The sequence below is a fragment of the Canis aureus genome, chromosome 1 (genome assembly GCF_053574225.1).
Source record: "Canis aureus isolate CA01 chromosome 1, VMU_Caureus_v.1.0, whole genome shotgun sequence".
NCBI classification, from domain to species: Eukaryota; Metazoa; Chordata; class Mammalia; order Carnivora; family Canidae; genus Canis; species Canis aureus.
The window spans coordinates 59,662,854-59,688,050 of NC_135611.1; the positions used below are offsets into that span (position 1 = coordinate 59,662,854).

Below are 25,197 nucleotides of genomic sequence, written 5' to 3' on the forward strand. Positions count from 1 at the left end.
GTCTTAAAGAGGCATCAAAACCAAATTAGTTTTAGCTATATATTATCATATGTGTGTGTGTGTGTGTATATATATATAATGATATATAATTTTATAATGAAATAATTTTATAATGAAAACTGAGAACAAGACCATAAATTAATAATAATTTCAATTTACCTTTATTTCTTATCACTTTAAAATGATAAATCTCTTCTTGCAATTAATTCATTAGATTTTCACGAAAGCTTTATGAGGTCATCAGAATAAGTATGATAATTGCCATTATTTTAATTTAATTTATGAGAAGACAAACTCAGTTTAATGAATAATCCAAGACCAAGAGCTATATCGACAATATTAATAAATAGCAGCTTTAACTATGGTACTAATATTCTAATGTCTCCTATTAATTACTTTGTACATGTCAGTATTAAAACCTTAAGATATGGTTACTACTATTTCCAAAAAAGTACAAATGGCCGAAAGAATTAAAATAGATAAAAGAGGGAAGTCCAATTTAATAAAACATTCAATCAGAAAAAATAAAGACACAGAGGAGGTTAGCTTAAGATGCTTAGAAAGACCAGAACTTCTTTCTTTCCTAAAGTTGGCTGGACTCCTCTTTGAATTCTTAATAGATCCATAAAACATATAAATAAAAGAGAATAAGACACAACTCTGATTTTACACTCAGGCTGTATCACTTCTGCAGAACCTTTTTTAGCATAATTGCTATTTTGCTTCAGAATATTAGCAAATCCTTAAATATAAGTTTGTCATACTCATGCTAAAAATGTGTTTCTTGATTTTTTAAAAAATATTATTCTTATGATGTTGAAGTATGAAACCGTATTCTGCTTTTATAAATTTAATAATGTGGACATCCATATTTCAACTGTCCAAAATAAAACACAGGGAGATGTATGGAAAATATTTTAGAAGATATTTGGTCTAATTAGACCGTCTTTCATAGTCTGTGTCTATTAAAACCAACTACAATCAATATTTAAGCACTTTACCCCACCAAAATAGAATGCAATAAAGGGGCTACCGCCTTTTGTTACAATATACATGGTACACGTGCATCACACAGGATAATCTTTCACTATTAGAAAACATTAAGCTATGTACTATTCTTAATTAAGGTCCCATTTCAGTTAAAGTAAAGCAATTTGCAATTTAATTATAATAATAATACAAATTGCAATGTAACTAATGATAGAGTATGCATTTGTGTTGGTAATTAGAGTAGTCAGTAAATAAGGCTTTACAAAGCAGGAAATAAAAACAGGTGAGAGAGTTCTGCTCATTCATCACCTTGCTGCCTAATGAGAGCTGGAAAGGAGATCAGTCATTTCCCAGCACATTCCTTGATGTGCGCCACAAAAGCGCACACTGTAGACATTCCACCAACCTAATATAACCACCAGGCAAGTGTTGCGAGTGTCAGTTTTTAGAAAAATCCACCAAGAGAGAAACAAGTGATAAAATAGTATATAGCTAAAAGTAACTCATTTATCAAGAAAGACAGAATAATTATTAGGAATGCCTAGACTGCATGCCCTGTGATAGAAATGAATAATGGGAACATTAGCTATATTATTTTAAATTAAGAACACACTGGAGAAAACCCCCAAATTTAATAAGTTTACTCTACCTACGCTTGACTTACACCTAGGAATATGGAAATGGTGAAATGCCTGATTTCACAAACCAAAGAGGCGATTTTTCTTCTGTAGGGTAGAGGAAAAGAATGCAGAGGGCCTCCTGTTCACGGTAATAATAAAATCAGACATCAAATTTTGACATTTTTCACATTAGAGAAATTGAGTTCTACCAAAAATCTAATCTACTGAAAAGGCAACGCTTTCCTTTTAGCAGAGGTGCGATATAAACTCCTGTATCTTCATTCTACTATCGTACTGGTGAAGCCAGTATGTTGGTCCAAACAGGTCCTGTGTATAATAACACTAGGTATCTGTTCAAATTACCACTAAGTCACAATTCCGATTAACTTTACAACTTAAATATAGCAGCTATGAAACTAAGAATTATTACAGATGTAGCAAAAGAGATAATTACTTTTTTTTTTTCCTGAACAGATTTTGGGACAGAATTCCTAAGGTAGAATATGAGTAAATAATTTAGAAGTTCTGCTCTTCTCAGTTTGTACAAATGCTGAAATCCAATTTGGCTTATTGGTGTTTTGGCTCCAAATGCATCAACCTCCCCAATTCAAACTAACTGCTTGCTTTAAACTCAACTCAGTGAGGACTTAGTATCTCTCCTTGGCACAATCTTACGTTTGTCAATTACATGAGTGTATAATATAGTAACATATAAAATATATATTGTGCTTTACCAACCAGGCTCTGAATACCCTGAGGGAAAGACCATGTCTGTTATCTTTTTAAATAAAGTGAAGAGAAACAGGAAAATCTTCCCAGGACCTAGCATGGAAACTTCATCACAGCAGCGACTAAAATAAATGTTTATTTCTTACAAAGAGAAGGTAAAGAAACCAATTATCTTCAGGCAATGATCTGAATACTAGAGGGATGAGAATGGATAACACCAACATGTTCACATTTTTTTTTGTTAACATATAGGTGTTGGCAAAGGACAGCATCCATATTTTCAGAATTGAGAGAGAAGACGACTATGATATTACAGACAGCATATTCTATACCTCTCCCATTTTAATTATTGCCCAAATTCTCAAAGCCAGTCAACAGTGAGTATGTAGCTCTTCTAAAAAGCATCCTCAAGCACTTTTTTCTTGGGGGCATCATTCCACAGACACTCCCTTATTCTGAGAAGATAATTAAGAAAATCTGCTTTTGCCAGACATATTTTTTTCTCCTCTCTTTTGAAAATTCTACTGGTGACAGTCTTTAAAAAACTAGAAAAGAAGTTCCCTGCCAGCTGTCCTTTATCCTCTAGCCCATACTGTAAAAATATAGATATTCAGAGGAAACAGCATATATGTACAAGCTGACAGGAACAGCACATCCTGAAATGTAGTTATTGCAGATAAATATGAAACTCTGTCTTCTTCTCCTAGAGGATATTCTCTAAGATGATAAACAAACCTCACAGCTGGAAGGAGAATGGATTCAATGAGTACACTTGATTGGGCAAAGGGATACAAGGCATTTTAGTGTATTAATCGTACTATTAATTTTGCCATGGCTTATTCTCTGCATTTGGGTAAGTTACCGCTATTTCATAAATGGGATTGAGAATAGATAAAATGTATGATCAAAAAATTCATACAGGGATCCCTGGGTGGTGCAGCGGTTTAGCGCCTGCCTTTGGCCCAGGGCACGATCCTGGAGACCCGGGATCGAATCCCATGTCGGGCTCCCGGTGCATGGAGCCTGCTTCTCCCTCTGCCTGTGTCTCTGCCTCTCTCTCTCTCTCTCTCTCTGTGTGTGACTATCATAAATAAATTAAAAAAAGAAAATTCATACAGATCGCCAGGAAGAATTTAAGTGTTCCCATCAACTGTCAAAGGGTCACCTAATTTCCTCTTGTTTGACATGAAAATATTAGAGAATACATAAATAAAATGGCACATTCATTTTTACCATATATAATTATCCTGTAATCCCCGAAAAAATTTTTTTTAATTTTTATTTATTTATGATAGTCAGAGAGAGAGAGAGAGAGAGAGAGAGATAGGCAGAGACATAGGCAGAGGGAGAAGCAGGCTCCATGCACCGGGAACCCGACGTGGGATTCGATCCCGGGTCTCCAGGATCACGCCCTGGGCCAAAGGCAGGCGCCAAACCGCTGCGCCACCCAGGGATCCCAATGTAATCCCCGAAATTAAAAAAATCTAATGTAAGATACTATATATTCAAAATAATGTTTTATTAAAAAAGCATAATGCCCCAGTTAATGAGTTTCTAAGAGGTATAGATATGAAAGTCAACAGAGGATTAATAGTTTTTAGAAGTATTTCTTTATGTACTGAAAAATGTCTCCATATTTTTCTACACTAAGGATAGATTTAACTGAAGGAAAATCATCTTGGCTGTTAGAAATAAACACTAAGTAAAATTAAATAGGCTTTAAAATAATCTAATTTCTTATGCTTTTCTTAAGAGAGGCTAGAACTAACTGAATGATATCAGCACCCTACAATAATTGGCTGAACTTCTGCAAAGATGTAGATGCACACCTCTCTCTGCAAGTTTTAGTTGGGACTTACTTAATTTCAATACTTTCCAGGAAGTATTATGAACTAGCTCCACAGAATCTTAGAGTAGAAGGTTGGAGTGATCATTCACTCCAGAATTTTAAGCTTGGGGTTCTTAGGTTCTAGGTGGGCTCCAATGGTACTGTTTGCTTTTGGAAATTTTGTAAAAATATGTGTACTCAGGAATGTGCATTTTATGAAGAGAGAGCCATGTTTCATCTGAATTTCAAAGGCGCCTATAAGCCTGTAAAGGTTCACAAAACAACTACCGAAGTAGCCTAACTTCCGTTTACAAATAATCCTGGAGGGTTGAAATGACTGCTCTAAAGACACCTGGATTTAGAACCAGGTCTCCTGATAATCATTGAAATCAATGTATTATTATTCTCATGTCATTTTTTTCAGAGGGTAAATAGGACAAAAAAAGTGTTAAATGTGCAGTGTTTTTGTAACCAGGTCTTATTTCATGGAGATTAGTTTCTAGGTCAGAATACTATCTATAAATACAAAGTCCAAAGATATGGAAGGTTATTATAGGTGATCTATATGAGCTAAATAAAAAACTCATGGTCCTCCAAACAAACACCATCCTGCCTCCAGGCCAAGCATATACCCACTCTTGCTTTAAAGTCCCTGTAGCAGATGCTATGATCTCAAGGTGACAGAGAAAACCCTAAGACCCCTAAAGGGATAAATGGATCCTGAGACATCACAATATATAATAGAGTACATGGCCTAGCTGTGTGTTCTCTCCCTGTCTCACTGCTCTACAATACCCCAGCCCCAAACACACACACACTTACACACACAGGCGAGCACACACACACTTATACACAGGTACAGGGTGATTTCAAGGGACAGATACTTAACCTACAAATGAAAACAAAGCATGGCATTTAACTGATTTATTAACCAAATAATTAATTTCATGATTTTTAAGATTAATTTTAGGAAAGTCACTAAAAGAAATAATTAAGAATAAGTGTGCATTAATCCTGCCAAACCACCCTGTACATCCTCTTGGCATTTCTAAACCAAGGAAGCCCTTTCGTTCGTGCCTATGCATCAATGTGTGTATAAACGTCTAAGCACATATTTTATCTCTACCAGTAACAGACAGTATGATGTTGGGCAAGTTACTTAATTTCTTTGCAACACAAGTTCCTTATTAGTTTCCGTTAGTAAAATGGAGATAACAACAGTATGGACCTTATTGGGTTATTGTGGGATTGAATGTCGCAATGCATGCCCAGAGCCTAAAACAAAGCTTCATATTTCATGATGATAAAATAGCTATAGTTATCATCATTATCACCATCACCACAAAGAGTTACATAAGCAATGAATTACTTATGGGGATGAAGGAGTTAAGAAGGAAGTTTAAGATAAAACTGTTGATTGACAAAATGTTGAAGCTATTGTGAAAATTCAAACTACTCCTTGGGAAAGTACCAGAAAGTCCGTTTAATCCCGGTTTTCTGAGAGCAAAATTCCCATGGACTTAGCATAACAAGATTCTCCACCCAAGCATGAGCAGGTCTGGCTAATCTGGGTCGGCAGGGCAGTTCCCTTCTCTCCTTTACAGATGTGGGCAGGGCAGCCCCAGGTGCTCCCCTTTTGTCACCCCTTACAGGGGAGATCTGATCAGTCCAAGGCTCTAAGCTCTGCAATTACTCTGCCAGAGGCCTAACTGAAGTAAGTGCTCTTAGGAACTGGATGGACTCTTTGGAAGTTAAATGCTTTGGACAATTTTAAAGATGAAGGGATGCTCTTGGTATCTATAGAGAAACGAAATGTACTATCACCATGAAATAACAAAGATCTCAAATCATGTTTGGCTTGGATGACCCTGTGGGGTCATGCCATCTTGTGACAGGGACCCCCGTAAGGCCAAGGAGCACTGGAAAACTAATAGCTTCCACTGCCAGTCATTGACATCATACAAGTAATTATCCATTCAGTTAAATCACGGTATTGCATGTTCCAACTTAAAAAAAATATATGTTGTTAAAATGAAGAGTTTTACCTTTTTATATTCAGCAATGCCCAAGGTATTCCAGATGGAGTATGAAATGCAGGTAACAATTTCACCCCAAGTTCCACTGCTTTCTTTCGAAATATCTGAAAAGTTAAACAATTACATAAGCTACTGTTGTAAGCAAAACAAAAAGTGCTCTACTATCATCGCACATTTAGCACTTTTCTACTTTAAAATTTTCTTTATGTGAAAAAATACAAGTTTCTCAAATTAACAGAATTACCTAGCAAAGCAAGAATGGTCCAAGGGCCATCATGCTGTGGGGAATTTATTACTAATCTTGGTTGTACAATTAGAATCATGTTGGGAGACCTGAATAATGCTGATGTCTGGGCTGTACTCCTGAGGTTCTAAATTCTATAGTCTGAGGCTTCCAGATCAGAATTATTTCTAAAAGCACCATGGGTGATGTCCCATGATTCTAAAACACAAGCCAGGGGGAGAACCACTGCTGTTGGAGGGTAAGTCCTGGGCTGAAAATTGGGAGACCTGGTCCTGTTCTAGCTTCATTTATTTACCAGGGCACGGAGAAAGGAGAAGTTTTTTTAAAAAAGACATATTATTGCAAGTGACCTTTATGTTTTAACTTCCTCTGATGTTAAGAGTAGGTGAAATGGATGATACAGAGTTAAATTAGGTACAAATTCTGCCCAGAATGTATAAGGAAGATAATATATGCACACAAATATCTAGAATATAGATAAAATGAGAACTGGTGATAAAATCATCTGGGAGTTCAGATGAGCTCAGTAAGGCTTCACAGTGGAGACAGTATTTGGATGAACACTGTCTGCAGCACGTAAGGGGGGGGCAGTGATACTAGAGATTAGAAAGTGGAGGAGGCACCCCCGTAGGCATCAGGGTAAAACATAGCCACAGGCAAGCGGTGGCATGGAGTAGAAATGGAATAGGTCAGCTTGCCCAACCAAAAAAGGGAGCATACAGGTAACAAGGTCGGACATACACTGCATGGGCCCAAATCATGGAGGGTCCTAAATATAAGGCTAAGAATTTTACTCTGTTAAAATGGGAAAATATTGAAAGTTTTTAAGCAGCCACTTCACTTGAGAAGATTGTGCTTCAAGAAGAGTAATTAGATGACATCCATTCACAGTCTCTAAAGGAAGACCTGCTCCAGCTTTCCCCAGGACAGATGAGGCAGCTAGCAGGTGCCTTACCCTTCTTATACTGGAGGGCTGGGAACTATTTTCTTCTGCCTTTTCCTTAAACAATGGAGATGTCAGAAAGGCTGGGGGAACCCGGAAAAGTATGGAAAATGGGAACAAAGTCCTCTCCCAGGCAATGGGAAAGCATTCTTTAAACCCAGTGTCAAAGAAGTCTTGTGTATCTTCTCCAGAGGGAAGGGTTCCAGTCCATAACTCCTGCTCTAAGACCTGAGTCTCTCCAGAGAGAAATGCAGGACCTTGGGCTCCCGGACTGAATATACTCTAGTAATGCCCATGTTGATGCTATTTCAGAAACCCTACTCTTTTGCAATCTCTCATTTATTAACGAAAATGAAGAAAGCAATGATTTTTAATACAAATTTTTGATTGACAATTCAGATAAACTATCTTTCCTGGTATAAAAATAAGGACACAGACATTTACAGTATAGAGAAAGCACTAGAAAATTCCCCCACTCTCTTTAAAGTGGACGATTTTCCCATTTCAACAGCTAACAGTATATGGAGAGAGAGGAGAAAGAAAAAATAGACCAGAAGCTCTATTCTTCCTTTTCTCTGCCTTACCCTAGAGAATTCCATGTTCTTGTCTGCTGAAAGGGATTATCCAATCACTGTCCAGCCATCTGTTGACTTCCTAGTTTCCACTTTTTAAACTGTTAATTAATTAACTCCTTTTCAAGAAACTTACATAAGATGGAAGTCAAACGATGCAATTAAAACACCATCGTGGATATTATAACCATATGGCGTGGGAGGTTAAGGATGCAGGCTTTGAAAACACAATGCTTGTGTTTGAATCTCAGTTCCAACTTCTTCAAATTGTGTAATCTTGGATAAATTGCTTAACCCTCCGTGCCAAGCTTTCTCATCTATAAAGTAGGGATAACAATAGCGTTTGCTATTTTAAAGGTTGTGGGGAGGAACGTGTTTTTATGTTGAAAGACCTTAGGACCCGTAGTAATCACATTAAAAGGTTCCTTATATCATTATCGCGATAATGATAATGGCATTTCCCTAAGAACTTTCCCTATTTTGCTGCCTGAAATTCTTGTGTTGGCTTTTATCCCACTGCTGTTTGGTACCTTCTACTCAGGCTGTTTGTGTACTGTGACCCCATAACGCATACCCTTATCATAAGCACTCATTCTCAAGAGCTAAGTCCTCAGTTCTCATCACCTGTTTGCATTTCTTAATTTGACTTTCCACATTAGCTCTAGTTCTGTACTTCTACTTGTGTGCTCACATCACAATCTGGGTGTCTTGCTGTCTTCTGAAACTTAACATGTCCAAAGTGACACTTAACATTCCAGGCAAACTTCTCCAGTTCCATCAATGACACTGGTCAGCCAGTCCCTGGGGCTCAGGAGAGCAGGCATATTGACTATTGATTTATCGCTCTTTAGGCATCAAGTGTCAGTGTTCATTTCCCCAAAAAGTCTCATATACAGCTCATTCCCTTTCTATGATATGAGCATGGTCCACATTTTCATCACCGGGTACCATGAAATGGCAGGATAAAAAAAGAAGGTCCTCTTCCTACCTAGTCTCCCATCCTCCAGGATTTTCCCTCCTGTCCCTATTAACCTGTAACTATATCACCAAATTTCTCTTTTTATGATTTTCTTGTTCAAGAAACAATCATTATTATTCCCTCTTGTCTAAAACATCAGGATAAAATAGGTGCACTAACTTTTCAATGACTTCTATGAATCAGACCAATCTATTATCTTTTATTCTCTCAAATACCACTCTGGCTCCAGCTTGAGTCTTCATGGTCTCAAGCTCATTGAAGTTCAGTCCTGTTTAGTTATCTTTTTTGAAAAAAATGATTTTCCTCCCAGCTTTATTGGGATATAACTGACATGTAACATTATGATCTGATTCATGTATATACTATGAAATGATTACCACATTAAGCTTAGTTAACATCTCTTTCTGCATACTTTTTAAAAAAATGTTTGGTGGCGCCACCTTACTGCACTTATTTGTTTAGTTCTCAGCCTGAAACACCCTCTTCTGCCTCCTGTTGGCCAATCCAAATTCGTCCATACCTCAAGGCCCAAGCCAACTCCCAACTCCAGGCCAAAATCTTTGCCTTCTGTGATCTCCTTACATTGACAACTGGCATCACACAACATAGCCTCTAATTACAGAAAGCAAGATACAGATCTCTAAATGCTTGTGTGACTGCCTGTACACCCAGGTAATTTTCTTTTCTTTCTAAAAGTAGAGAAAAAGACTTCCATTTCTCCTTCATTGCCTATTATACATATCCAACTCAGGTTAGGCCTCCCCTCCACACCCCATTAGGCCATTTTGTATTTAAATTTATTGCTGTCACCACAGTATTCCCACGAGTAGTGTATAGTAGGATCTTTATATTTTCAGTTAATAGATAGGGAACAGTGACCCTTCTATCTTGAGGCTCCCTAGACTGCCTTTGCAGGTTCCCTAGCTCTCTGAATGCCTAGTTCAATCTTAGCCTCAGGAATCTGCTTTCGTGTCCCCTTTTATGAGAGGTCTTTCTTAACCCCACATAAAATTAGTCATTCTCATTGCCTATTCATCATACCATCTTATATATTTCTGTTCCTCTATTTATCACATCCCTAATTAGTTTACTGTTTATTGTTTGGCAATCCTACTAGATGTAAGCTTCACGAGGGCATTGACTGTCTTCTTTGTTGCTATAGACATATATCTAGTATCTAGGAAAGTAGCTGGTACTCATTAAATGTTCATTTAATAAACGAATGAATCAATCCAATATTAATAAATATACAGGGCACTGTAATGAGAAACCACTGATATTTTAGTGCTTGCAAAATACTGCATCATATTCTATTAGTTTCTAATGCAGGCAAGTAATTAATTATGTCAAATACTGTGGAGTCACAACCTTGGGCACAACAGCAAGAGTTTTGGGTGAAATCATTAACATGATGATACTTTAAATGAAATCATATGTGAGCCTGAGTCGATCCCAATTCTTAATGTTTGATATCTCCTCCCGAGACATGAAGAGAGGAGATAGAAATCTAGATTCTCAAAGAGAACATCCTTCTACGTAATAGAATTCCCAATTAGCCTGTAAAGTTAATCCTGTTAAAAGAAAAGGAGGAGAGTCACAAATCATTCTAAAGAACAGTTAAGTTTTAACTAGCACATTCTAGACAATGTGCTGAAAGGAAAATCATCACAAAAAGCACACTTCAATGGTACGTCAGTGCTCCTTCCAATGGCACCGGCAAGATGAAGGTAATACTAGACCTGGGTATCACTTGGATACTAGGATTGAATCTGCTATTGTTTCAAAGTGAGACCTGGGGGCATCACTTAACTTTTCTGGTTCTCAGTTTCCCCAGTGAAATGGGAGATGGGGGCTGGTGATTTTTATTTTTGATTTATAGACAAACTAGTACTCAGAAGTCACAAAGCTAGTACTAAAATGAAACTGGCAAAACCCCAAAAACTATTATCCTTTTTATAAAGATAGGAAATGTTAATTTGCCACTAAATTCTTAGTCAATCTTGGTTTCCAGGGTTTACTAGTGTTTATGTTTGATGGGGAGGATTTTATAATGAGAGCAAGAAGAAAAATGACAGTTAATAAAATGCAATCCATGCTGATAACAGAAGATATTTTCTTTTTTAAAAAAACGACCATTAAAATTAAAGTTTTCATGCAACTTGCACCAATCAATTTGAGATGAGCAGACATCTTATGACCCATCTTCAGATTTATGAAGAAATCTTCAAAAAGATCCTGCATCATAGAGATTCTGATTATATCCATAGCAAAAAAATCAAAACTAATATGATTTGCTGAAAAAACGGTGGTAAAATATGAGGTGGTAAAATATGATGACATAGCTTCTAAAATAATCTCTCAAGCACGTAGCTAACAAATAGGTTTAAATAATAAAAAAAACTTTTATGGTCTCAACTTAAGAATTTCAAGATAACAGCACCAAAACTATATCTTTTCATTACATTTAAGGAACATCATAACAGCCTTATTGCTGTTTTTGATCAATGTTTAAAAAACTTCAGCTTTTAGAATCTATCAAATAAGAACATTTCTCTTTTTTCTTTACCCTCACAGATAGGATTAGACAAGGCTGTAAACAAGATGTATGGTTTTTTTTTTTTTTTTTTTTTTTGCCTTTCTAGTTTGCAGATCCCTGAAGAACTGTACAGAAATATTTACATGCCAAAGAGTAAGGAAAGAGGAAATGGATAAGAACAGACGGCTCTGGCTCTGGAAGAACTCGTTTCAGTTCAGACATGCTTCAGTTTGAAGCACACAATCAATATCAAAGCCTTTCTTCAAATGCTTATGCTGAAAACTTCACTGTTAAAAGATCAAATAATAATTCCCCATTAGTATAAGCAGCATTTACCTATTACTCATTTTCACTACATAAAGCTTTCAGCACAAGATGCCATAGATATGATAAATATCTTTGGCTGAAAATAACTGAAATAACCTATATTGTTAGCTGAGTTGATTAACACACATTATATGGGCCAGATTTAATCATTCAACCAATAAGTACTTATTGAGCTACTACTCTGGCTTTTTAATTTAGAGTGGAACTACTAAAGGTTTAAATATTTGAATAAAGATACATAAGAATGGTTAATTCAGCAGAAATTTAGAGCTGGCAGGGAAATCAGAAGTCATCTAGTTCGATAATCTTGAACTGAGGTTTACAGAGGCCCTAGTCCCCTAATTAAATGCTCTGATGTGGGATACTTCCATAATAGCTGTAGACAAGAGAATGCCAGCTTCATGCCACCCCAGAGACGAGTAATTCTTCTGATCCAGAAAAACTCTCCTCTGTGTGTCTCTTGTATGTATGTGTGCACGCCTCTTTCACTGCCTTTTTCTAATCTTTGCATTATCACTGTAACGAATGAAAACCCCAAACTAAAGTTTTTCTAAATAAGAATAATTTTGTTTTATTTGTTGAATTGCATTATGAACTTCATTTTTTGAATTTATAAATTAGATGAATGCTTTTGTCAATTGTTTTGTTTTTCTTCTCTATGACTCAGTATAATTCAATTTTTAGTCTTTAGGCAATTAGATGAAGAGAGTAATCTTCATTTTCCTGAAAAATAAAACACCAAGAGCTCTCAACTGGATTATTCAAAATAAAAACGTTATGCATGCTAATCTGCCAGTAACCATGAGTTACAATGAAGAAGAATCAATGTAACTGTACCTTAGACTGGATTTTCTACTGTATGGAAGTACAGAGTTTAAGTGAAAGGAAAAAAAAACTTCCAGTAAGTATAATTTTAAAATATGGATATAGAATACCCTTGTGAAGAGGCATTTTTGGCTTAGCCAGCTTGTCAAAAATATTTATTCTTATGAAAAAATTAACAGTGAATTTTTTTTAAAAGTTTGCTTTTATAGTATCCCCTAGTCAAAATGAATAAATGTTGGTAAATGAATTAATAAAATCGCATCTTGGTACCGATTTTTTCCTGAGGGCTCTAATTTCATTCCCTAGCTCCTGAAGAGGAAAGATATTATAAAGTTAAGACAGCAAGAGGAAAACTGAGGAGGAATACGAGGGAGAATTTTAGGCTGTTGTTTAAAGTAGACATTGCCAGTATCCATGTGGGCAGAAACCACTGCCACCTACCTACTCCTGGAATTGGTCCTGTATTTTCCCTGAACATATGGCAGAGTCAAGTGGCCCGGTAAGAGGTAAGAGGCCCACTGAAGAGGCAATCAGGAGACCTGGGTTTTAGTTCAGGATCTGCTACTTTTCAGTTTTGTCACAGTGAAGATGAATCATTTCACTTCTCTAATTTTCTGTTATGCACAACGAGGGCAGTAGACAAGATACTCTCTGAGGTACTTTTCTGCTCCACAGAAACTGATTTTAAGACTTAAGAAGCACTTACTACATGTTTCCCAATGTAATAAAGGCTATAAGAGAGACACACAAGAAAAGAAAAGATCCTTGGTCTCAAGGAACTTACAACCAGGAAGGCGAGCCAGGTGTATAAAACTATAGACACATAAAATGCACACCATAAAACAATAATATGAACATCTAGGTAGAGGCTACACTGATACAGGCTGTAACTATGGGAATAAAACATAGCAAGAAATCGAGTTAGGTCCCGCAGGTGAGGTAAGATTGGAGACGTGGCACTTACGTGGGTGCAGGTGGGTGTGTATTTGGGGGTAGGTACGTACCTGTTTGTACACAGCCTGTGTCATTGTGTGGACAGTAGATCAAGCAGAAGGGGAGAGGAAGGAACCTGACAGAGAACAGGGTAGAGAGCTAGATGAAGGGGACCTAGAAAATGGTGGATGAAGTCACAGAGGTTCATTACTCTTGCAGGGACAAGAAGTTAAAGTGTTGGTTAGAAGAGCATATCACTGGGTCAAGGAAGTCCCAACGCTCATCACCTCAGTGCCTCCCATTTACAAGTGGAAGAATTTCTGAATCAGGGTCCTGAGGAATGCAGCAGGGAGGAAGGCAGGAATTCTCACTGGTTATGGAAAAAAATTTTCTGAGTTGTAAGGGGCAAAGATACATAAATGACAACACCAAGAAACATTATGCTGGCAGTGTGATAGAGGAAAGATCCTGAGAAATAATTCAGGTCCTTTACAAAACTGTTTTTCAAAAACAAAACAAAACAAAACAAAACAAAAACAAAAAACAAACACAAAACAAACCCAACCCAAAACCCCCCAAAAAACCTGCTTCTCAAGAAGAAAGTATATTTAGTGTGCAGGTAAGGGGGACAGTACAGGGGCTGGAGAAAGTAAACAGGATGACGATAGAAAGTGTCCCTCTCATAACATTCACTCAACATGGAAGTTCTAACAGCTGTGGCACGTAGGTATACCAGCACCCTGTTACCTTAGATGTTCTAACTTCTGAAACATCGATGAATAATAAGTGACAGCATAACAGTTCAAGCCTTGACAGTGCTCAAAGATGGGCTGTTGAGCTGCTCGTTCTATCTCAATTTAGGTTTAAAAAATGGGCAATTCACCAACATGAAGTGTTGAAAAACGTGCAGTATATTGCTAATAATATTTCATATTAGTTAAGTGAGCCACATACTGCCTGAACACACATTTCACATCAAAAAGAAAATACTCTTTTTGAGAAAACATAGTGCCTGCTAAGGAGACAGGAAATGAGAAAAGCATTGTACCCTATCTGGCTATGATTTCTAACAGAATTTGTGGAATCCATAACGGTTGTTAATATGTGCTATCATAGTGTTCAAACAGGGACTGTTCTTTCCCAAACCATTTGAATATCACAAACCATTAGAAATATACAAAATCTTGGTTTGGTAACCTTTGCCCAATAGAAAGATAAGAAAATGACAGCCTCGTCTCTCCAAATATATTATGATTCCTTGGCATTTTTTAGTTCTGAGACATTCTACGATAGGAATTTTTCCAGATACCAAATCTCACTTCTAAAACACATCAAAATATTTATAGCTTATAACCTTTGTATTTGTACTGGTTTTAAACACGTTTATCTGTTCTTTTGATTTAGCGAAATGTGCAGGGAGATCCTGTCTTGCTGACTCAGCATCTGCATCACATGCAGACACGGGGTTGGGATGAAGAGATCCAGGTCCCTGCCATCTGCTGACAGAGCAGTAGATCTGGAGCACTCACTTAACCCACTCTGTGCCTCAGTTTCTTCTTTTTTTTTTTTTTTAAGATTTTTATTTATTTATTCATAGAGACACAGAGAGAGAGAGAGGCAGAGACACAGGCAGAGGGAGAAGAAGGCTCCACGCAGGGAGCCCAACGTGGGTCTCGATCCCGGGCCTCTAGGATCACACCCCAGGCTGCAGGCCGTGCTAAACTGCTGCGCCACAGGGGCTGCCCTGTGCCTCAGTTTCTAAATATGTGAACAGGGAATCATTTTCCCAAATCACAAGATGATTAAATGTGATTAAATGCACACATGCTTCTTAAAGAGCGATGATAGTTACTATCATCATTGCTCTTTGCGATAAGACGGTAGTTCCCTCAGGAATAATTGAAGGATATTAGGCTTTTTTGTCCATACACTAAATGGTCCAAAAACTGCTGAGCTTTTATGTCTGCTTTCTACAGCCATACTGCTTCCTTCTGTGATTGGCTATCCGTGCATTACAGTGAACACTCCTCAACGTTGCAGTATATTTATTCTCCTTCTAAACTGCCGACTAATTTTGTAGACAGTTGTCTGTACCAGAGCCCGAGGAGAAGTCAAATGTCTCTTCCATGCTTATCTTATGGTGAAGGGTATGAGCTTCAGGAAATGTGCCCTTTTTTGTGTCAGGTGACTGAATTTGTATTATTATCTCTATAGGTATGAAAAAGCAGTGATTTAGGACATTATTTAGTAGTAATAGTTTACAAATTTGCAAAGTGAACTAAATACCTACATCTACAAAGGTTTTGTTTGCTTATTTAAAAAAAAATGCAGAGTGTAAGCTACTCCTTTTTCCTTCTAAGTAAATGTAAACCCATCTGATTCTAAATCTAATTCCATTAATCTGGCAGTTTTGATTTCTGTATAACCCTCTTTTATCCTATAAAGGACACTTCTAAATTGCTTTCGGGCACATAGTTCAAAATTAACAATGTCAGCTGATGGATGAACATTTTAAGTTACCAAATGGTGATGGTGAACAAAAAATTCAGCAGCAGTGCTACTTTTGTTTTACTTTTGTGCCTCCCTGAGCAAGCGGATTTAACTTCTGAGCCTCAGCTGCCTCATCTGCAAAATGGGAAACTGTATCTTTGCATCTGAGAAATTCCTGCTCATCTCCCATTCTTTTAAACCAAACATCCAAATTAAATTTTTCTTTTTTTGGGAACCCTGGGTGGCGCAGCGGTTTAGCGCCTGCCTTTGGCCCAGGGCGCGATCCTGGAGACCTGGGATCGAATCCCACGTCGGGCTCCCAGTGCATGGAGCCTGCTTCTCCCTCTGCCTATGTCTCTGCCTCTCTCTCTCTCTCTCTCTCTCTCTCTCTCTGTGACTATCATAAATAAATAAAAAATTTTAAAAAATACTTAAATTAATAAAGTTTGTATTAAAAAAATAAATTTTTCTTTTTTATTATACAGTGAATATATTCTCATTATTGAAAAATCATAGACAAACAGAAAAAAGAGAGTCCCATTAATCCTACCTACCTACGTATAATGATTGTTAACATCTTAAGTGTCTATCCTTCTAAATGGGATTGTTTTTGAAAAATGGCATTTTTCCATATATAATATTTTGTAATGTTTTAAATCCATCCGCAGCAGCTTAATCTACATCAAACACTGCATCAGAAGTTAGCAAACATTTTCTGTAGAGGGTCAGATAGTTAAGTGTCAGATATATATTCTCTTGCTCTCTCTCTTGGGTTTTGATTTTTCTTCTTTTCTAATCCTTTAAAATGTAAAAACCATTCTTAGCTCTGGTAGTAAAAAAAACAGGTCTCAGATGAATTTGGCTAGAGTGCTGTAATTTGCTGATCCCTGTTTTATATAAATGCATACATTCTTGTAACATTTTTCTTTAAAAAAGCTACATAGTATCCCAGTGTATAGATACACAAGAACTTAGCCAGACTCCTGTTACTTGACACTTAGGTTTCCATTGTCTTGATATTATAAACAGCAGTAGCATGAACATCTCTGTACATGTTTATTTGTATAAATAACTGTACATGTCTAATTCCTCAGGTTTTAAGTGTTTGAAAGCAGAATTTCTGCTCAGAAGGCATTCACTTATTCATTCACTCACTAACAAGAGAGGTAGAATCAGATCAGGCACAGACAAAACGTAAATGAATGGGTGTGTCTGCAGTTTGCCATCCCTGTATTATGTTCACTTTACTGAGTGCCTTAAATATTTTTCATTTACAGTAAGATGTCCTAAAATATTTTCGTATCTCCTATTTCATGACAACACTACATATTTTAATAGACCAGTGTTCTATTCTTATACTACCATCAATAATTCAATTCTTGTATTAATAACAATCATTATCAGGATATCAAAATGTTATGCTATTCATTATTTTTCTACTAGAAGAGCTTAAAAAATAACAAACTGAAATGATCTTGGAAGCATTTCCTCTTTACAACACAAACATAATAACTAATAGGAAACATAATTTATCTTGTCCATTGTGGCCACTCTTGTACTATCCAAAGCTATTTAAAAGCTATTACATACACACACGCAAACACATACACACACTTCAACATAGTGGAAACTTTCCAAGTTAGGAACGTTCAGAAAGAGACCTCTTCTATAATTCTGACCTTTAAAAAATGTCAATTCATTTATTCAACAAATATTTATTGAGTACCTATGTAGTACACGCGGAGTTGCATGAGGCACTTGGAATACATAAGTAAATAAGACAGCTGTGGTCAATGACTCATAATAACACTTGTTTTTGAAGTGTAACTCTGGAAAAATGTCCAGAGTAGTGTGATATTTGATGATACAGAGTAGTATTTGATGAAGGATCAAGTAATAACTTCCATTTCTTCTCCAAAAAGAAAATGAAGAAGAAACAAATATTGCTGTGAGTACTACACAAGATAGTAGACAAATTCTTGCCATCAGCCTAACCACATAAAATCAGTAAAAGCATCAGAGATATGTAGAAAGACATCTGTATACTTTCTACTGAGAAAGTTCTCATTTACGTGTTTTTGAAGATTTTTAATTCACGTGGGTTTTTTTTTTTTTATATCTATGTACATAAATACATCTTTTCTTCTGTGCCTGGTCAACATCTTGAAGGTTATCATTCAAATGGGAATCACCCTTAGTAAGCTAAGGAACTGATTAGATCTGTTCAGAAGAACTAGCTTTAATGGAAAGATTGAGATAGTAGCACTGCGTGTTTAAAAAAATAAAACCCACAAGGAAAGACAAGTACTATATGATACCATTGTATGTGGAATCTATAAAGGCTGAACTCATAGAAACAGCAGAATGGAGGTTGATCTGGGGGCTACGAGGGAAAAGGGGTACGGAAAATGAGATGTTGGTCAAAGGGTACATGCATACTTTCAGTTATAAGATGAATAAGTTTTGGCTACCTAATGTACAGCACGGTGACTGTAGTTAACAACAGTGTATTATATACTTGAAAGCTGCTAAGAGTAGATCTCAAATGTTCTCCCCACAAAAAAGAAATGGAAACTATGTGAGGTGATGGAGGTGCTAACTAATGCTACTGCAGTACTCATTTCACAATAAATAGGTGCATTGAATCATCATGCTGTAAATCTTACTTACACACTGTTGTAAGTCAGTTATATCTCAGTAAAGCTGAGGGGGAGGCAGACAGTAGGACTCACAGTTCTGAGGTGAAGCAAAGTGGAGAAAACATGGCATTCAAGGATAAAAAAGGAGTCCAACAGAAGTGATAGAAGATGCCTGGCAGTCCTAAGTCCAGTCTAAGGACCAAGCAGCAGGCCCACAGAATCAAGGTGAAAAAGAAATGGAGTCAAGCTCTTCTAATATAAAACAAGGGTGATGCCCTGGATAAAAACTTGGTACGAATGCTGAAAATTTCATCTGTTAGCAAAATAGAGAGTGGAGTACTGTAACTTTGGCCCTAATTTAAAGGACTACAAGACACTACTGTTGAGGATAAATAACAGAAATCCATGGGAAGTAGCAACTATCTTATTTTTAGGGGCTGTGACAGAAGAATAAAAACAAAAATTCTGACAAATTCCAACCTGGATCTTGGACTTCGGATGAAATAAGATTTCAAAAGGCTTTAAAAATCTTCATTAAATATTAGAGAGTAATGACAGAAATTCGTGCACACATTCTTCTGGGATTATGAGAGGGCTCTTCTATTTGCTTTATTTAACTATAGAGTTTTACTTCATATAAATGAAACCCCAAATTACTTATACTCCATTTGATACAATGTTTGTTAGATTTTAGGAAAGGAGCTTCATCAGGACTCCCAAAAGAGGAAATGTTTCCCTCAATATACTTGATGTCATAAATTAGGACAGGCTTTCCTAAACAATGGTGACAGCCAAATCTGGATGTCTATTTTCTTAGTTATTTTATTATTATTTTTTTTTTTTAAGGAATCCTCTTGATTGCAAGCGATTTCATGGTATGAGGTCAGTGGTTCTCAAAGTGTGGATGGATTTCAGGCAAGCAGCATCAGCATCACTTGGGGACTTGCAGGAAGTGCAAATACCAGATTCCCATCCAGAATACAGAAACAGAAACACTCAGAGGGGGGTCCATAAATCTGTATTTAATAAGCCTTCCTGGGGCTTTGGATATACGCTAGTTTGAAAAGCACTGAATGTAAGTGGACTCAGGTAATTCAATAAGAATGAGAAATAAATTGATTGGAAACAAAACTTTCATCCAAATATTTATATAACACCACAGGTATTACACGGTTTCTGCAATGAACCAAGTGAAAATCTTTAATAATCTTTAAGTTTAGCAAATTGCACAAGAGATATTAAGCCACATAACCCTGAATTCACAGTTTAACAGCTAACTCTCCATTTGCTGTTTGCCTGATATTAAGAGCAAATGGGACAGCCAATTCCTAAATGAATGGCAGTCATCACTGCATAATTTCAGTATATGCGCTTGCCGCAGTGGTTTAGGAGCTTACTTTAGTGTTAGTCATGTCTCTAAGTCACTTAATAGCATTAGAATGGAAAGATATGGTCAAATTTATGAGGCTGAGAACAAACCTCCTGTGAGTACTTTATACCACATTGAGAATCTAATTACTGGTTCACAACACAGCATTTATCAGTTTTTCTCCCTTCATACAGACTCGGTTGCAAATCAGCACACAATAGTATTCAGTTTTGAAGGGACATTTATATGTAAAGTAGCTCTTGTATCTATTTGTGGTAGTTCACAGGTAAAATAACCCTGTTTTAGCAGGGTTAGAGGACTGATCATACAAGGTTGAAAACATAAAAGAACCACAATTATTTTTGACAGTAAGAGCTATGGCAATGTTATATCAGGAATAATGTAATTGAGAAACATTTGTAAAATGAGGCGTGTCTTATGTTAATGGTGGGAAGAAGATGTATGTACAGCTTTCTTAAGATGTATTTTGGACTTCTTTTCATTAAAGTTCTTAACAAGGAAATCAGCAGGAAAGAAGTGGAAACTAGTGGATGTTTGTAAATATTTCTTGATGTCTAGATCCCTCAGGAAACTTGAAAAATTTAAATACATAAACCTTTAAAAACTTTCCCGGGCCTTTCCAAACTCTTTGGGCAGGATAAACTTCATTTATCAATGACTGATTAGAATTCCAAATTGGGAGGGGAGGTGGTAAAATTAACATATTAGTTTTGTGCTCATTGAATAAGTTTTACACTTAAAAAAATCCTGAAGAAGACTTTCCACTGAGGAATGCAAATGTATTTAAATAAAGTAATCACACAACTAATTACAATCACAGTACATATATGCATTTCTGGAAAGTGAACCGCAAATCAAGTATTTTGAGGCAACTCCTTTTCTCCCCGTGAGTTTCCTTTTTTCCTTCCCTCCTTTCTTTTCTTTCCTTCTTTGCTTTCTTGCCTTCCTCCCTCTTTACTCAACATCTTTCTCTTTTATAGGTCTTGCAATAATGCACCCTTATACCGTGAACTGATAAAATTTCAAGACATAAAGAATGTAAAGAGATTTCACTCCAAGTTATCTCTAACATGCTAACTATATTAAATGTGAATAATCATACATAAACCATAAAATCTGAACATCCTTTGTTTCTATTACTGTCCACACTAGGATGACGACCTCTGTGAAAACTGCATAAATGATCTGAGCCAACTAGTAATAGCTGATGCTTATATAGGATTCAATATATTCCAGTGACTTTTCTGCATGCCTACATCTAAGTCATTTAATCCTTTAAACAAACCTCTTAGGTAGGAAAGGTTATCATCCCTCAATACGTTCACACAAAACTAGAAAAAGGTAGAGCTGGGATTTGAATGCCCAAATCTGGTGCCAGAGTCCATGGTCTTGACCATCATTACTACATGCTACTGAAACCAAGTTTCAGAATAACTGACCAAATGTAGCATGTGTTATGACAATGAATAAATGAAAAGACTGCTTAGTGTTCTCTATACATGTTAGTCATAGTGCATACTATTGAGTAGACAGTTGCTTGAAATGACTTGGACATTTACTACTATCACACCCAAAAGTGGTAAATAAAAAACTGTTTCCAGTTCCTTGGGTGACTCGTTTTAAAAAGTAAAAAGATGAATGCTGTTTATCAAAACACTGCTTCAACCAGCACTTTAAGACATGTAGAATATTTACATACACTTTATCTTTGAACTCTGCTTGTTTTATGTCTGAAATATAACCTATAATTTATATGGGTCAAGTTAATTCAAATATATTAAACATTCTTTTAGAGAGAGAAAGAGACCCAAAATAGATCTCAAGATCTCAAATTGATTCCACCAAGCATAAATATCTTTCTGGGCAATTGTTTTGTTATTAATTTATTTAAAAACTTAAATTCTAAAGACACACAGAGATTCAGACACCCCCTACATACATACACACATACAAAATGTATAGTCTAGTGTAATATCCTAAGACATATATCCTAGTAATTACCATCCAGGTCAAGAGACAGGATTTTTCCAGCCCTACTAGAGGCCTTCCATGTGTTCCATCTCAGTCACTGCTCCTTCCTTCTCTCCAAAAATAACCACATCCTGGTATGTACTCTCTTCTATTTCTTTATCAACCAAGTGGTTCATCCTTAGACTTAAAAAAAACTACAATTTTTAAACCTTAACTTTTATTTTTATTTATACATTTTTAAAGATTTATTTATTTGAGCGAGGGAGGGAGGGAGGGAGAGAGAGAGAGAGAGAGAGAGAGCGAGCATGCAAGTAAGAGCAAGCATGATGGGAATGGTACAGAGGGAGAGAGAATCCCCAAGCAGATGCCCCACGGAACATGGAGGGCTCAAACCTAGGACCCCAAGATCATGACCTGAGCCAAAATTCAGAGCTGGCAGCCCAACCAACTGAGCTACCCAGGTGTTCCTTAAGCCTCTTCTAAAGCACAGACTCTCTCTTTTCCCCTTTCTTTTCCTTCAAATTTATCTGGACAAATTTGAGTTATTTGAACAATAGGAACCACATTATGCACACACATGTGTAGTATAGTTCAACATTCTTTTCTTCGTATTTTTGACAAATTAAAAGCTGGATCCAGAGACCTGATCCCTTTGGTAAGACTCAAGGTGATATATTCTTTTATCAGGAGGCACATATGTGGTTTGCTCTCCTTTTGAGAACTTAGAAGCTGTTGGTCATCATGGCCTACATCCATTAATCCTCAGGGGTTGTAAAAAAATGGGTGATTTTCTACTTTGATCATTTTATTTTCATTTAACAGAAATAATTTTATTAAGAGACACTGTTTATCTACTACTTGGTTACCAGTAACACAGTTCATACAGAAAGGGGAAGATAAATGCTTTCTTTTCCTTTATCGATTTTCAAGGTCAAAAGTTGTCCCTGTCATTGTTTTGAAGGTGATCAACTATTTTTGTTTTTTAATATCATTATGAACTTATCCATTTAAACATACTAAATGGGTTTTAATCTGTTACATTTCTAATTTTTACTAAAATAAAATTCTCGTATTTGCTGGTGGAAGCCTCTTTTAAGTTGGCTCCTGAGTCCTTTTGACATTACTTTGTAGTCCTTGCTATCTGGTTTAATGAGTTGTTTCAAGCTAGTCTTGCACATTTTCTATTTTAGGCATTTCTGCAAGAAGCACTGGCTAGTAAGAAATAGGAATTTAAGACCTAGTCTGGGTGCTGGGGATGTTCATGACCACTGAATTCATCATTGTTTTTAGGCTTCTTCATGCCTAAAAGATGTGGTTATACAGATAGACATATACCCACATAAATGCATATTTATGTATGCTTAAGACAAAATAGCTCATAGGTTCATACTAATATTTCCAATTAAAATTCAGAACTACAATGTTTTTAACACTTTTATCATACAATCTGCCCATTTAGAGTGTACGTTTCAGTGGTTTTAGTATAGTCACACTAAATTGATTCCCCACAATAAATTTTAGAACATTTTTATCACCCCTAATAAAGAAACACCATATCCATTAGCAGTCACTCCCCATTTCCCCCCAGCCTCTTCAGTCCTAGGCAATCTCTAATCTACTTTCTGTCTCTACAGATTTGCCTATTTAGGACATTTCATAAAAATGGAATCGTACGATGTGGTATTTTGGTTGACTCAAGCTTGTTCTTCAGTGAATTTATTAGGAAAGACTCCTGGAAACAATATTCTCTAATTTCTTGCATGCTGATAAGAGTTTGCCTGTATCCTCTGCACCTGAAAGTCCGTTTTACAAAATATAAAAGTCTTGTTTCTCATTTTTGTTACAGCTGCCAGAGTTCCCTTTGAGTTTCTATCTATTAATAATGGAAAGCAATCTGCATTCAAATTTCAGGTTGGAAAGGAGTTAAGACTGTATCTATTCCATAAGAATCCGTGCGTGCTCCTAATTGTCTGTGTTGATAGCAGTTTATTGTTTTCTTTGCAGTGCTTCTCTGCTTTTTAGCATTTCCTTTCCACAGAACACAAAGTTTTTCCAGGGCATGAAGATGTCCAACTTTGCTGCTGCTTTTTCATTCCCAGGGATTTACATACTTGGGCTGCCTAAGCATTGTACAACACAAAGCCTAAGTACATTACACCAGAAGCAGTCATTGTGTTTACACTCGAGAATGAGTTAAGAAGATCTGAGATATGGGGAGAAAATTTCTCCCACCACAGCCCTCTTTCAACTTACAACATTCTGTAAACTTGAAAATAAATGTATCATAGTTTTAGAACACTGGATTTACAGGATGCTTAAAAGACAGTATACATTTATTTGAAATCAATGAAAAAATTTGAAAGTCATAAAAGGGCTTGCTCAAGGTAAAGTCAACATGCAAACAAGATTCCAGATTCTAAAAACAAGGTTCTTTACATTCCTAAGTGCTACTTCTTAAGTTTATTAGACGGACAACTCCATACAATGAATATTTCAAGTAGCCCATTTACAAATTGTTTAATCAAAATTTGGCAATTTCTCTTACAAATACACTTTTAAGTAGTGAGAGGCTCAGGATCACTATAGAAAAGTCTACTCCCATTACAGCATCTCAGACAAGTAAATAGCCCATAACTGGAAGGAAAGGCAGCGTTTTCAGGTGAGTAGAGAATCCAGAAAGAAAAGACATTGTTGACTTTTTATCACATCTATAGATACCCCAAATATTTTTAAAAGTCGTATTTCAAAAATTTAGAAACTTCTAATACTTGTACGCCCATAACTAAGCTCTATCGATTCATATCATATAGTCATAAAATCATAATTGTTTTAGACTTTAAAAAATAAAGCAAAATAATTCAAGTCTTAAAAATATGGTTGCTAATTACCTTGGGTTTCCATCATAAAGTGAATCTAGATTTTGATTTGAGAAGCCTCTGAGTGTCTGGTAGACTGTTTGCTCCCTTCTTTATAGTCACCTCCTTTATCTCTCAGACAAGGTTTTCTTTTTTTCCCTGGCTTATTACTCAACAGCTTTTCTCTTTCTTCTTCCTCAAACAAGCATGCACTGCTTTTGAAGTTTCTTAAGGGATATTTACTGCTGTAACAACAGGAGAAAGGCTTTCTGCTATGTCTTCCCTAATAC

At 36.4% G+C, this 25,197-nt stretch overlaps 1 protein-coding gene and 1 long non-coding RNA gene across 9 annotated transcripts in view; one reads left to right on the top strand and one right to left on the bottom strand.

The window, feature by feature from the left end:
* MAN1A1 (mannosidase alpha class 1A member 1) overlaps positions 1-25,197 on the bottom strand; it is a 174,198-nt gene that overhangs the window by 69,011 nt on the left and 79,990 nt on the right. Inside the window, exon 5 of the mRNA XM_077901305.1 lies at positions 6,213-6,307. Within this exon, the coding sequence (XP_077757431.1) occupies positions 6,213-6,307 (95 nt within the window). The remainder of the gene's footprint in view (positions 1-6,212; positions 6,308-25,197) is intronic.
* On the top strand, positions 6,595-19,834 carry LOC144315960 (uncharacterized). Of its 8 annotated transcripts, none has more exons than XR_013381708.1 (6): positions 6,595-6,685; positions 9,404-9,613; positions 12,489-12,705; positions 12,936-13,135; positions 15,539-15,746; positions 19,538-19,834. It is a non-coding gene; the product is annotated as an uncharacterized LOC144315960 (long non-coding RNA). The 8 variants fall into 8 exon arrangements; XR_013381709.1 differs by lacking the exon at positions 19,538-19,834 and adding an exon at positions 16,008-16,281; XR_013381698.1 differs by lacking the exon at positions 15,539-15,746 and having other exon boundaries at positions 19,538-19,830.